The 12,402-nt window shown below is 38.3% G+C and overlaps 1 protein-coding gene and 1 long non-coding RNA gene across 2 annotated transcripts; one reads left to right on the forward strand and one right to left on the reverse strand.

Moving 5' to 3' along the window:
* The first annotated feature begins 2,831 nt into the window (after nucleotides 1-2,831).
* Nucleotides 2,832-5,189, forward strand: LOC127106795 (uncharacterized). Its single transcript, XR_007795497.1, has 2 exons — nucleotides 2,832-3,299; nucleotides 4,807-5,189. It is a non-coding gene; the product is annotated as an uncharacterized LOC127106795 (long non-coding RNA).
* Nucleotides 5,190-9,772: 4,583 nt separating this feature from the next.
* On the reverse strand, nucleotides 9,773-10,726 carry LOC127104158 (extensin-like). Its single transcript, XM_051041360.1, has one exon. The coding sequence runs from the start codon at nucleotides 10,724-10,726 to the stop codon at nucleotides 9,773-9,775; it is 954 nt and encodes a 317-aa protein (XP_050897317.1).
* Between the last annotated feature and the right edge of the window lie 1,676 nt (nucleotides 10,727-12,402).

The raw sequence follows: 12,402 nt of genomic DNA on the forward strand, positions 1-12,402 counted from the left end.
GATTTTCCATAATTGAATGCTCTACTATGACTGGATGATTGTGGATTCCCTGAAAATTATGCACATGCTAAAATGATTTTCATGTGGACTAAATGAAAACATGTATGCAACATTCATTGATTCAAAGGTTTGACATATTCTGGATGATCTGTATATACTTCTCAATGCAGGTTCAAAGGTCCAACATATTCATGAAAATCAATGTATGTAGAGTCTTGGGTTTCCTACAAACCCATATCCCCTCACAGGTAGGTACTATTATTCAAATAAGGAGGTTCCTAAAAATGTCACTAGAGTAATAAACCCATTTTGAGATACCATTTTCTGAAACGAATGACTCGTAAGAGAGTGATGCTCCCAAAAGGATCTACTCTAGCTATGGTGTCTCATGTTGACCATGATCGAGGCATAACACCGAGGAGGTCAACATGAACCTACCACTTACTATCCTGAGGGTATACTCAAGCTCTGGTATAGATCTTTTCTCTCATGTAACATTATGAACCCCAACCCACAACAAAGAATATAATAGATATCCAGAATATGATGAATATATACAATAGTAAAAATGTGTTAAGATAAAATAATGATAAAACAAGTAAAGAATAAAGATAAACACCCAAGAATGCAAAGAAAACAAACAAAACTAGACTTTAATTACCTAGGGACTCCCTAATAGAGTCGTCAATTGCCGCGTCGCAAAAAATACCCGAGCGCATCGCACACTCGAAATACAACATAGTCACCATTGAATTTTATTTATTCTAAGAGAAAGGGAAAATATCAATAATATACAAGGGAAGAGAAACAAGGTAATGAAGTTGATTATGCAAGGGGAAGATATTAGCACCCCTCATATCCATTGTACTCAACGAGAACCATTTTGATTGTTCTTTGCATGGATGTGTGTTATTATCTAAAGGTTACTTTCGATTGATTTTAATTAAGGGGGAAATAAGTTATTAATTAATGTGCTCACCAAGGATTAGAACCCTTGTGCCTACGTATTCTCATAGTACAATGAGAATATAAGAGTTGCGTAGTTCGTGGTAGAAAACTATGTATTTTTGGTTGATTTTAGGGAATAGTTATAATTGTATCCTAGAAGTGCTTTTACGTTAACTGATTTTGATCCTAGTTCAGATGCTATAAGCTTTTAGTCTTACTGCTAAGGAACAAATTATAACAGTTCTTTTATGAAAAGAAAATTATTTTTTGACAAAGAATTGAAAAGGTTTATGAATGAATTGGAAAAAGATTTTTGAAATGATACAGGTATTGTTTGGACAAAGAGTGTATTGGTTAAACCCATAAAGAGTGATGTATCTGAACCAAGAGTGTGAATAAAAGTGGTTTCATAACCAAGAACTTAAATAAAAGTGGTGTCATAACCAAGAACTAAAATAAAAGTGGTTTTTAAACCAAAGAGAAAATAAAAGTGGTATTTAAACCAGGAGTGTGACATTTGACTAATATGGTGATTAACCCAAAGAGAAAAATAAGAGTGGTGTTTAAACCAAAGGGAAAATAAAAATGGTGTTTAAACAAGGAGTCTAGAATTTAACCAATAAATGTTGATTAGCCAATGCAGAGTTATAGGGTTTTGCCTAGATCAGGGGGTCAAGACCTACAAGAAAGGGGGTTTGCCTAAGCACTGTGTCTGGAAAGGAAAACATGCATGAAAGGGGTTTTAACCATGAGAAGGTGATTAACCTGAAAAGAGGTGTATCGTTCATGGATGAGTACTTTAACCATGAGAAGGTGATTAACCCATGAGGGAGGTCACTAACCAAGAGAAGATGGTAAACCTCAAGAGTGGATGGATACCCAAAGAGTATTGTGTTTGGTCCAAAGAGAGAAGTGTTATTGAAGGGGATTGTTGAAGTGTTGGTATGAGGGTGGAAGTTGAAAGTTTTTTTATTTGAATTGCACTAAAGTCTATGAACAGAGGCGAATACTTTGAATAACTAGGGCTTATTTCCCGCATTCAAAGATATCCATAATGAGGATGCGAATGATCCCTCTCATTCTTCTCCATTTCTTAAGGTTCGTGGCACACTATTCGAATCACAATTAACAAGTGTTTGAAGTTAAAAACGAGTTTTTTTATTTGGAAAAGGATGAGAAGATGTGCTTGAATGGATGGAGCTTAGCATGACTAGGTCTTGATGTCCTTCTATCTCCAGGGTCTTGAATGTGACTAGACTTGAGATTGATTTGATGGATCAAGTGTAATGCAAGTGTAAAGGTCTACTTCAATCAATTGATCAAGGGACTTATAATCACTTGAATGAATAGGGATCCTAAGGGGAGCATAAAAGTTGTTCATGAAAAATTATACAACAAGTCTAATTTACAACATGAGTAATTAATTGATCAAAAAAGAATTTGATCAACTAATCAATAAGATGAACATGCCAAGAATCATTCATTAAGCACATGGAACCATGAAGAAAAAAATAATGGCATTAGGAATTGGATTAACATACTAAACCCTAATTTCTAACTAATTTTCCATTTAAGAACTAACCCTAAGAAATTAAGTCTAATTCAAAACCTAATGCAAATGAAATTCAATTATTAAAGTGTGTATTTCTTTAATATGTATTTTTAACGTGTAATACAAGAGAAATTAATAGCACACAAGAAAATAATTACATAATTATTCACTCTCTCTGTTAGGGGTGTATGGAAAAAGGAGGCCTGGCTAGCAGTTGGGCGAAGGGCCCAGAGCTCAGAAGCCCAATGTTGATTCTTGTTGGATTCAAAGTGGAAGGGGTGCATCAGGAAAAAAGATGCCATAAGTAAAACTAATTTGGGCTTATATTTGAAGCCTAATGCGCATGCGAAGAATGCTGATGTGGAATTCAGACTTCAATCACTCACTACCTCCCTCTCGTCTATGTTCCCTCGCTGAAAATCGCTCTACCGTGCCGAAGGAGGATGAGTAACCCAAACTACACCCTATCACCACCATTGTACTCGTTTTTATCCTCTCGATTCACCTCTCACATCCAATTTACCTAAATTTCAATGAATTCTCCAAACCACAAAACATTTCATAGGAATCCTAATTCTCCTAAACAAAAATTAAATGACAAAGGAGGGGAGTCAAAGCGTGATACCTTGGGGCTTTGATTCCCCTCAACATCCTTTACATCTTGGTAACAACCTTGGAGCGAAAAAAAGAGAAATGGAAGAAGGATCCTACCTATTGGGTCGTGGCGTACCCTGTGAATTATTGAAGGTTGAAGAAGACACTGCTAACGGAGCTAAGAAGACCAAAGGAAGTATAACCAGTTAAGAATTTCGAATTCCCTGCTTCTTGTGTTAATTTCTTCTTTTTCTTCTTCTATCCTTAGTCTATAGGAATTTGATTGAGTGTTGTTGTGGTTTTTGTTGAGTGTTTGAGAGGTGAGGTTAAGCTCTTGTTGTAGCAAAACTTCAAGGTGAAATTTTTCTCAACAATGGAGGCTGAGAGTTTTGAGTGCATTGGTGAGGGAGAGTAGAGAGAATTACATAGAGTTTTGCTATGAATTCATAATGAGTTTGTAGAGTGAATTGTTATTATGAGATTGAAGAGAGGTTTTCTTATATAGAGATTGAAGCGGAGGGAAATTCATAACTATTTAGGGAAGCTGTTAGGGCAAGTTGGTTAGAGGTTTAGTCGGTTGTGAAAGTTAGTTAAGTCATGCACAAATTTAGTTAGGTGAGTTAACATTGTTTTTTTTACTGGTTAATGAGCTTGAATTCTGACAGTTAGTGGTGTTAAGATTCTCTTGAATTGATGTTAATTGAACTGTTAGTCAATTGAGTTAGGGTGGTTAGTGGAAATTGGAAGTGTTAATTGATGTTAATTAAACTGAGTTAGTGATTAGGAATTAGTTAGTTTGATTGGGAGAATTGTTATGTGAATTGTGATAGTTAGTTGGTGAATCAGTTTAGAAAAGATGTTGGTTAAGAGGTAGTTTAATTTGTTAGTTAAGTTATTTTGAACTGTCATAGAATTTGACTGTTATAGAAAAAGAATCAATTAGGATTTAGAGATGTTAGTTAACCGGTATTCTAATTGAATGTTAATAGGAGTTGTTAGAAGAGGAACTAATTAATTTGGTTAGTTTGTAATTTGATAAATAGTTATGGTTAGATAACTATTTGTTGGTGTAAATGTTAATTAGGGCTAATAAATAATTGGTTAACTGTTAGTTGATATGGACTCAGTTTAATTGTGTGTACTTGATGAAACTTTTATCTATTATGTTAGAAATTTAGAAAAATAGTTAGTGCATCAAATGTTAGTGATTAGAAAGAAGTTAGTTAAAAAGCAGTTTGCAAAATCAATTTAATTTAGAAATTAGTTAATGGCAGTTAGAGAATGATTAGCTGACTGAATTGGCTAATGTTAATGGCCTAAAAAAAGCTACTGATAATGAGATTTTGAAGTTGGTTATTTGTTAGATGGTTAATGTGCTTAACTTGATAGAAAATATTGATGACGGTTAGAATTAGCATTAGAACCTAGCAGGATTACATGTTAGAGGTTGCTGTAGATGGAAGTATTTAGTGATTAAAGGTGAACCATGATGGTTTCCTTGGACATGTGTGCTTATGATGGGCCTGCTATGGATGTATGCACTGCCGAGTTTTTTTAGAGCGTGTATTGTGTGTGTATGTGTTTGTTGAATGTTATGGTTAGACTTGGATGTGTGTAGGTATGCATGATACTTGTTTTATGGCATATTTGAGTGTAGTATGCTTAATGTAGCTTAGGTTTTCTTTTGAAGGGTTACTATAAACTTTGTGTAGTGAGTCTCAGGCTTTGGACATAGCATTTCAACATGGTAGAGGCTTGGCATGGCATCATGAAGGTATTTTACAAGGAATGATCAAGATTTGGCATAAAGAATGATGCTTGGTATGAATCATGGAGAGATTTGGATACATTGAAGAACTTGAAGGCACAAATGGAGAGAATCAATGAGGATGAAGACAAAAGTAGGTTTAGGTAGTCAGTTTGACTTTGGTCAATTATTTGACCAAAAGTCAACCTTAGGTCAAAAAGGTTGTACTTTGCCTTTTTTAATGAAATTATTTGGATTTTGTAATTGAATATTGGCCCTTTGAATGTGATTTGTAACTTTTTTTTACAAGCTATGCACATTCCCTACAATTTTGAATTTGAATTTGAACTTGAAATCCTTTGATTTGAATTGAATGCTTGAATTCGAATTTAATGTATTGAACCAAAAGAACAAAACCAATAAATTAACCATGCAAGACCTCATGAGAAATTGGTCTACAAAAATTCAACCTTCCATGGTTGACTTTGTTGACCCGAGTCAATCTTGAAAAATAACTTAGGCACTACAAGGTCAGCATAATCAGGTTGGTGATGAATTTTATGGACTGGGGAAGTTTTAGAGAAAACATTTGTCGACGTTCAACGGAAGATATGATCCGGAGGGTGCACAATTATGGCTCAGAGAGATTGAGAAGATTTTTCGAGTGATGACTTGAGCTGAGGTTCAAAAGGTGCAATTAAGTACTCGCATGTTGTCAGAAGAGGCCGAAGACTGGTGGGACAATGCGAGTTAGAGATTGGAGGTTGTTGGTACCAAGATTAGTAGGGTTGTGTTCAGAGTTTAGTTTCTGGAGAAGTACTTTCCTGAGGACGTGCGCAATGAGAAGCAAATTGAGTTCCTTGAGTTAAAGTAGGGAAATATGACTGTTGTTAAGTATGCTGCTAAGTTCGAAGAGTCGGTGAGTTTTTGTCTACACTACAATGGTGCGACTGCTGAGGGGTCGAAGTACATCAGGTTTGAAAGCGGGTTGTGTCCTGAGATCAAGCAAGGTATTGGGTACCAGGAAATTCACAAATTTCTTATGCTAATGAACTCATGTAGGATATATGATGAGGATATAAGGGCTCGTTATGCTCACTATAAGAGTCTTAGTGAGAAGAATGGGAAGCATCAGTATCGTGGGAAGTCGTATTGCGCTCCAGATGACAAAGGGAAGCATAAGGCTTTAGATGAGAAAAAGCCAAGTGGGGGAGAGGATCCCTCTTTTATCAAGTGTTTTAAGTGTGCCGAATTTGGCCACCGTGCTAATGAATGCAAGAATGAAGTTATGAGGTGCTTCAAATATGGAAAGACAGGTCACCGTATTACAGATTTCAAGAGTCACTGGCCGACTTTTTATAACTGCGGTAAACAGGGTCACATTTATACTCATTGTCAGAAATGAAAGAAGGTTCGGTCTGGAGGGAAAGTTTTTGCTTTGACTAGGTCAGAGACTATTAGCTCAGACCTGTTGATTTGAGGTACGTGTTTAATTAATGGTATTTCGTTGGTTTATATTATTGACACGAGTTTAACACATTCTTTTGTTTCACTTGAGTGTGCTGAGAGGTTGGGTTTATAGTAGTATTCTATGGTTGGGAGTATGATTCTTGATACCCCAACTCTGGGTATGGTAACTACTTCGTGGGTGTGTTTGAATTATCCGCTGATAATCTATGGTAAGATTTTTGGGGTGGACCTATTCTGCCTACCATTGAATAAACTCGACATTATCCTTGGGATGAATTGGTTGGAGTTCAACCATGTTCATATCAACTATTTCGATAAGTCAACTTCCTTTCCAGAGTTTGATGCAAGTGACGAGTTATTTGCGCCTGGTAAGTAAGTGGATGAGTTCATAAAGAATGAGGTTGACGTGTTTATGATGATAGCTTTTATGAAGGCTGAAAGTAAAGCTTTGATTAATGAATTACCAGTGGTGTGTGATTTCCTAAAAGTGCTTCCAAATGATATCAGTGATTTGCCACCAGAGCATGAGGATGAGTTCACCATAGACTTAGTACCTAGTACTAGTCCTGTGTCGATGGTTCCTTATAGAATGTATGCTTCAGAGTTGAGTGACCTGAAGAAGCAATTGAAAGAGTTGCTTGAGAAGAAGTTTGTTCGGCCGAGTGTTTTTCCGTGGGGTAGCACCAATGTTGTTAGTCAAGAATAAAGATGGTAACTTAAGGTTATGCGCTGATTATCAACAGCTGAATAAAGTGACAATTAAGAACAAGTATTCTCTTCAAAGATATGAAAATTTGAGGGATCAATTGGTTGGTGCTTGCATGTTCAATAAGATTGATTTGTGTTCCAGCTCTCATTAGATTTGTGTGAAACCAGAAGATTATTCGAAGATTGCGTTTAAGATGAGGTATGGTCACTGAGTATTCAATGATGTCGTTTGGAGTGTCTAATGCGTCTGGAGTGTTCATGGAGTACATGAATAGATTATTCCATCCATACTTAGATCAGTTTATGGTTGTATTCATCAATGATATTTTGATATACTCGAAGTCTGATGAAGAGCATGTCGAGCATTTGAGAGTTGTGTTACAGACTTTGCAAAAGAATGCTAAGTTGTCAAAGTGCGAGTTCTAATTGAGGGAAGTGAGTTTCCTTAGTCATGTGATTTCTAGTGTGGCATTGATCTTGATCCATCGAAGATAAATGATGTGTTGTAGTGGGAGACTCTGAAATTTGTTACAGAGATCATAAGTTTTCTTGGTTTGGCTGGAGAGGAGGTGTATTGAAGGCTTTTCGAAGATGGAATTACCTTCAACTCGGTTGATTCAAAAGGGTCAAGCCTATGTTTGGGATATGAACTATTATGAGAGTTTTCATGAACTCAAGAGGAAGTTGATGTCTGCTCCAGTTTTGATTTTTCCAAATCCAAGTAAATCCTTTATGGTGTATTGTGATGATTCGAATATGGGTCTAGGTGAAGGTGAGAAAAACAAGAAAGGGGGGGGGGGGGGGGTTTGAATTGTTTTAGAAAATAAAAGCTTTTTCAAAAGTAAGAACACACAAAATTTTATACTGGTTCGCTTATAACACAAAGCTACTCCAGTCCACCCTACCAAGGTGATTTCGCCTTCAAAAATGACTTAATTCACTAATCTTGAAAGATTAATACAACCAAACGTCTAAGAGAGTGATCTCTTAGTCCTCCCAAGTATACAGACTATGCAGAGTCACTTGAGAAACAAAAGTAATTCAGAAAACTAAATTTGTAATGGAGAGTGCTTCTAAGAGTAAGTAAATATTACAGCAGAATAATCAAGCAAGTGTTTTCATGTATGAGCAGCAGCTCGTGAAAAACTAAGAGAGAATGTAAAGAATTTTCTGTGCGTTGTTGTGTGTCTCTCACTGAAGTAGGTTGTCCTTTATATAGTGGTGAAAGGACCGTTGGAGTGATGACAGAATATTGGCCTTTGATGAGCATTCAATGTCATTACTTCTGTGTTTCTTGCCATAACCAATTTGTCTCCCTGAATAACTTCTTTCTAAAAATACTTCCTTTCCATTTGAAGAATTTTTTTTTGTTACTCTTTCTGGATTTGGAGAATCTTCATCAGAGTCTTTGTTATCTCGGAGTTTCTGTATCAGAAGGAGGTTGCGTTGAGGTTACATCAGAGCTTCTAAGAGTACTGGTCTTCTAGATCATCAAAACTAAGTCCAGTGGAAGTTTAGAGCTTCTGGTCTTTCTACTGTCTTGTTTTACTCAAAATCAGAACTTCTAGAGCGCACTTCTTCTTCAGATGCTTCTGATCTTTTAGTACTTTGTATCTGATCAACGTTTGTATCTGATAAAACGATCAGATTCCTTTGTTGCTGTTCAGAGTCCTGCACACTTAGAGAATTTTCATTAGGGTGCCATTTTTGGTTTCATCCTTTGTTATCATTAAAATTCTGGAATTATATTGTAGAGCTAATTTTGTTCTTACAATCTCCCCCTTTTTGATGATTACAAAACAATCTTAATTAAGAGATGAAACATTTAGAGATAAGACTGTTTAGATCAGATAAACGTGAGCTCCCCCTGAGATAAGTCTGGGAGTTCAGAAGTTCTTACCGGAGCTTCCATGATATGATGTTTCTAGATGTTCTTCTGCAAATTTCTAAGTCAAAAAAGGATTAGAACCAGTTTAAACAATGTTTGTAGAGTACTGAAAGGATTTAGATATGTTTTCATCAGAGCTGTTTTTAGTTCTCCCCCTTTTTGTCAGAATCAAAAAGACTTAGATAAATGAAGGAAAGACAAATATGTATATATATTCAGATAGAAAACACAAACAGCAGAAAGCGAGAACAAACACAACAGAAAACAACAAGCAAATCAACAATCAAAAGGAATCCTAGGCGCCTAAGGGTTTGGAGGTGGAGGCATCCTCTGAAGCAGCTGGGTCAGCAGATTCTGAATGTTGACATTGACTGAATCCTGTTGATCCAATCTGGCTCGGACTTCTTTCTGCTCCTTCTGAAGATCTTCAAGTGTCTTGAGAACCAGAGGGACAAAGGTGGAAGACTCCCCCTGAGTCAGAGCGTCCGGTTCTACCCTGTTGGCAGATTCTTCAGCATGATGAGCTTCAGCTTCAGCAATGGCTTTAGCTTCAAACCGCAACAGCAACTTTTGCTTCAGCTTCAGCAGCAGCAGCCTCAGCTAGAGCTTTGGCTTCGGCTTCCTTGATCCATTGCATTTCCTCTTGTCTGACTTTCTCTTCTACTTCCTTGCGGGCTCTCTCCTCAGCTTCTCTGGCTAGACGCTCCTGGAGTCTTACCTCAGCGTCTCTGATGAAGTCGTTTCGGACTTGCTCAGAGAGGCTCTTCAGCTTGAAGGCTTCAGCGGTCATCCAGCCAATAACTCTGTTCCAGTGTGTCCTAACAGCCGAAGGATCATCACTGATGCCAGAGTTGATGGTCAGAGACTAGACCTTGTCAACTGAAGCTCCTGCAAACAACACTATTGCTTCCTCTAGGGTTGGCAGGGTGTTTTCTGGCTCAGAGGGTGAAGGTGGATAAGTGGGAGGGCTTAGGTTGAGAGTGGGAGTTTGTGGTTCAGCGGATGTATTTGGTGGGTGTGTGTCAGAGTTATTTGGTTCAGAAGGTTGAGGGTCAGATGGTGTTGGGTTTGGTTGTTCTCTGGGTGGTGAAGTGACTTCTGGTTCAGGTGTGGTTTGTGTTGGCTGTTGTGAGGCCAGAGTCTGAGCTTGAAGTTGGGCTAGAGTGGGAGATGAGGGGTCAGAGTGTTCTGTGTCTGATGAAATGGTGTAGTAGGGGGGTGATTCTAGAGAAGAAGATGAGGATGGTGAGGTGGTTTCATTCAGCATTTCTGCGTCAGAAAGAGGTAAGGTGGTGGTGGCAAGGTTAAATTTTTGGGATGGTTGATGAGATGTTCTGGTGGTTGAAGGAGGGGTTTCTGAATTTGTATAGATAAGAGTGGGTTGAGGGAAAGAAGAAGCAATATTATGTGTTTGTACAGAGGGAGCGAGTGAAACGGACTTACCAGAAGGTCCAGGCAGAGGTGCTGGAGGTCTTGATCTGGAGGATTCTCCCAGTCTTGCCTTCTTAGCTTGCTTCGCCTTCTCAGATGGTCCTCGTGGACGCTTCATGAAGTTCAGAGGCTCAGCTGGCAGCTGGCTTATGTTGAAGTCTGAGATATCCACTCCTTGTTTCCTCAGATCATCTAAGTAATATAGGATTACCTCTGGAGGGTCGATCTTTGAGAACAGATAAAGTCCATGTGGGATCTTCCTCTGATCTTTGAGAGCTTCCCAGGAGGTGTCCATAGTAGGTTTGAACTTCACCTGATCCAGAATCCCCATGCTCTTCAGATTTTTGGCGTTGAGAGCTCTTCCAGTGTCAATCATCACGTCTTCCATGAGTCTGAATGTTATCAGATGGTCCACGAGACGACTTTCGATCAGAATGTCAGAGATTAGCCTTCCCAGAGGAATGTAGTTTATGGGCTTCATGTTATTTCTTGTATCTCGTACATAATCTCTGAGGTACTTGAAGAGAAGTGCTGGAAGGCAGAGCTTCAGACCCTTTTGGATGCAGTACAGAATGCACTTCTGGTCTGTGTTGATGTAGTCTGAAGAGTTTGAAGCTGGACGATGATGGATGGTGCCCAAGATGATATTCAGCCAAACCCGGAGGTTCTGATGTAGTTCCTTGTTCTTGGATTGGTTGCCTTCAGCGTTCTGTTTGAAGATAGTTGGATTAATCTCATGGGACAGATATTTTGCCCTAGGATTAATGTTGTAGATCCTTCTGCCTCCATCTTTCTCCATGCCCAGAAGAGCAGCAATGGACTTCTCAGTTATCACCATTTTCACTCCCAGAACATAGGAGACGATGTAGTGATCATCAGCATCAGCGAATCTCCAGAATTCCTTCACTAAATTTGTGTAGACTGGACCATACAAATGCTTGAAGTAATTTCCCCAACCTTGATTTCTGAGTTCTTCAGTGAGGTCAATGCCATTTCTTCGCATGTTGTCAAAATCCACCAAGGATTCACATAATACTTCCAGTTTCTCAAATGGCGTTGCAAGATTGATGTGAGGCTCACGATCAAGAATGTGAGGCTCTTTGTAGATGGGAGTTGTGACTACACCGGTAACCGCTAGGTTTGGGTTGCTTGAACTTGGAGCTTGTTCGTTTGAATCCATCTGTTGAGAGAAGTTATAGACAGATTGTTGTTGAGCATCCATGAATGTTGTTGATAGCTGAGATGAAGATTGAAGAATGCTGCAGGAATGCCTTGAGAGAGCTGAGCTTGCAGAGGTTTATGAGTGCGTGAGAGTGAAAAGTGTGCAATGTGTGAATTGAGGTGTTTAAATACCCAAATTAGGGCGCATGCAAAACGACACACAAAATAGAGTTTAGCACAAAAACCAAGTCAACACGTTTAGAGGGAAAATGATTACAGCTCATTAATGATGTCTAATCCCAACAGTCAGTACACTGCTCGAGGAGATCTCAAGAGACTGTTCCTTGATTACTGCTAGACAGTTGTCTAGAAGTTCCAAGGTCAGACGCAAGGTACTCCACGTGTTTGCTTTATCTGATCTTCAGGAATACCAAGGGATTGGTTCCTAGAGATTTCTAACTCAGATAACTTCTAACTTGGTAGGAGTATCAGAGTCAGAGGCAGAATCCATTGTGTTTACATCAGAATCTCATTTTACAAACTCAGAGGCACATTTTATTCAGGGCAATTTTGAATGTTCAGATTCTTTAAGATGAAGAGGAATTTATCTTCAGCTAAGGGTTTAGTAAAGATGTCAGCCCATTGATGATCTGTATCAATGAATTTCAATGTTACTACCCCTTTCTGAACATAGTCTCTGATAAAATGATGTTTTATTTCTATGTGCTTAGCTCTGGAGTGTAAAATAGGATTCTTGCTTAAACAAATGGCAACAATATTATCACAGAAGATAGGGATGTTACTCTCAAAGATTTGCAGATCCTCTAATTGATTCTTCATCCAGAGCATCTGAGTAGTGCACAGAGATGCTGAGATGTATTCCGCTTCTGCAGTAGACAAGGC

The sequence above is a fragment of the Lathyrus oleraceus genome, chromosome 7 (assembly GCF_024323335.1).
Source record: "Lathyrus oleraceus cultivar Zhongwan6 chromosome 7, CAAS_Psat_ZW6_1.0, whole genome shotgun sequence".
In the NCBI taxonomy this organism is placed as follows: Eukaryota; Viridiplantae; Streptophyta; class Magnoliopsida; order Fabales; family Fabaceae; genus Lathyrus; species Lathyrus oleraceus.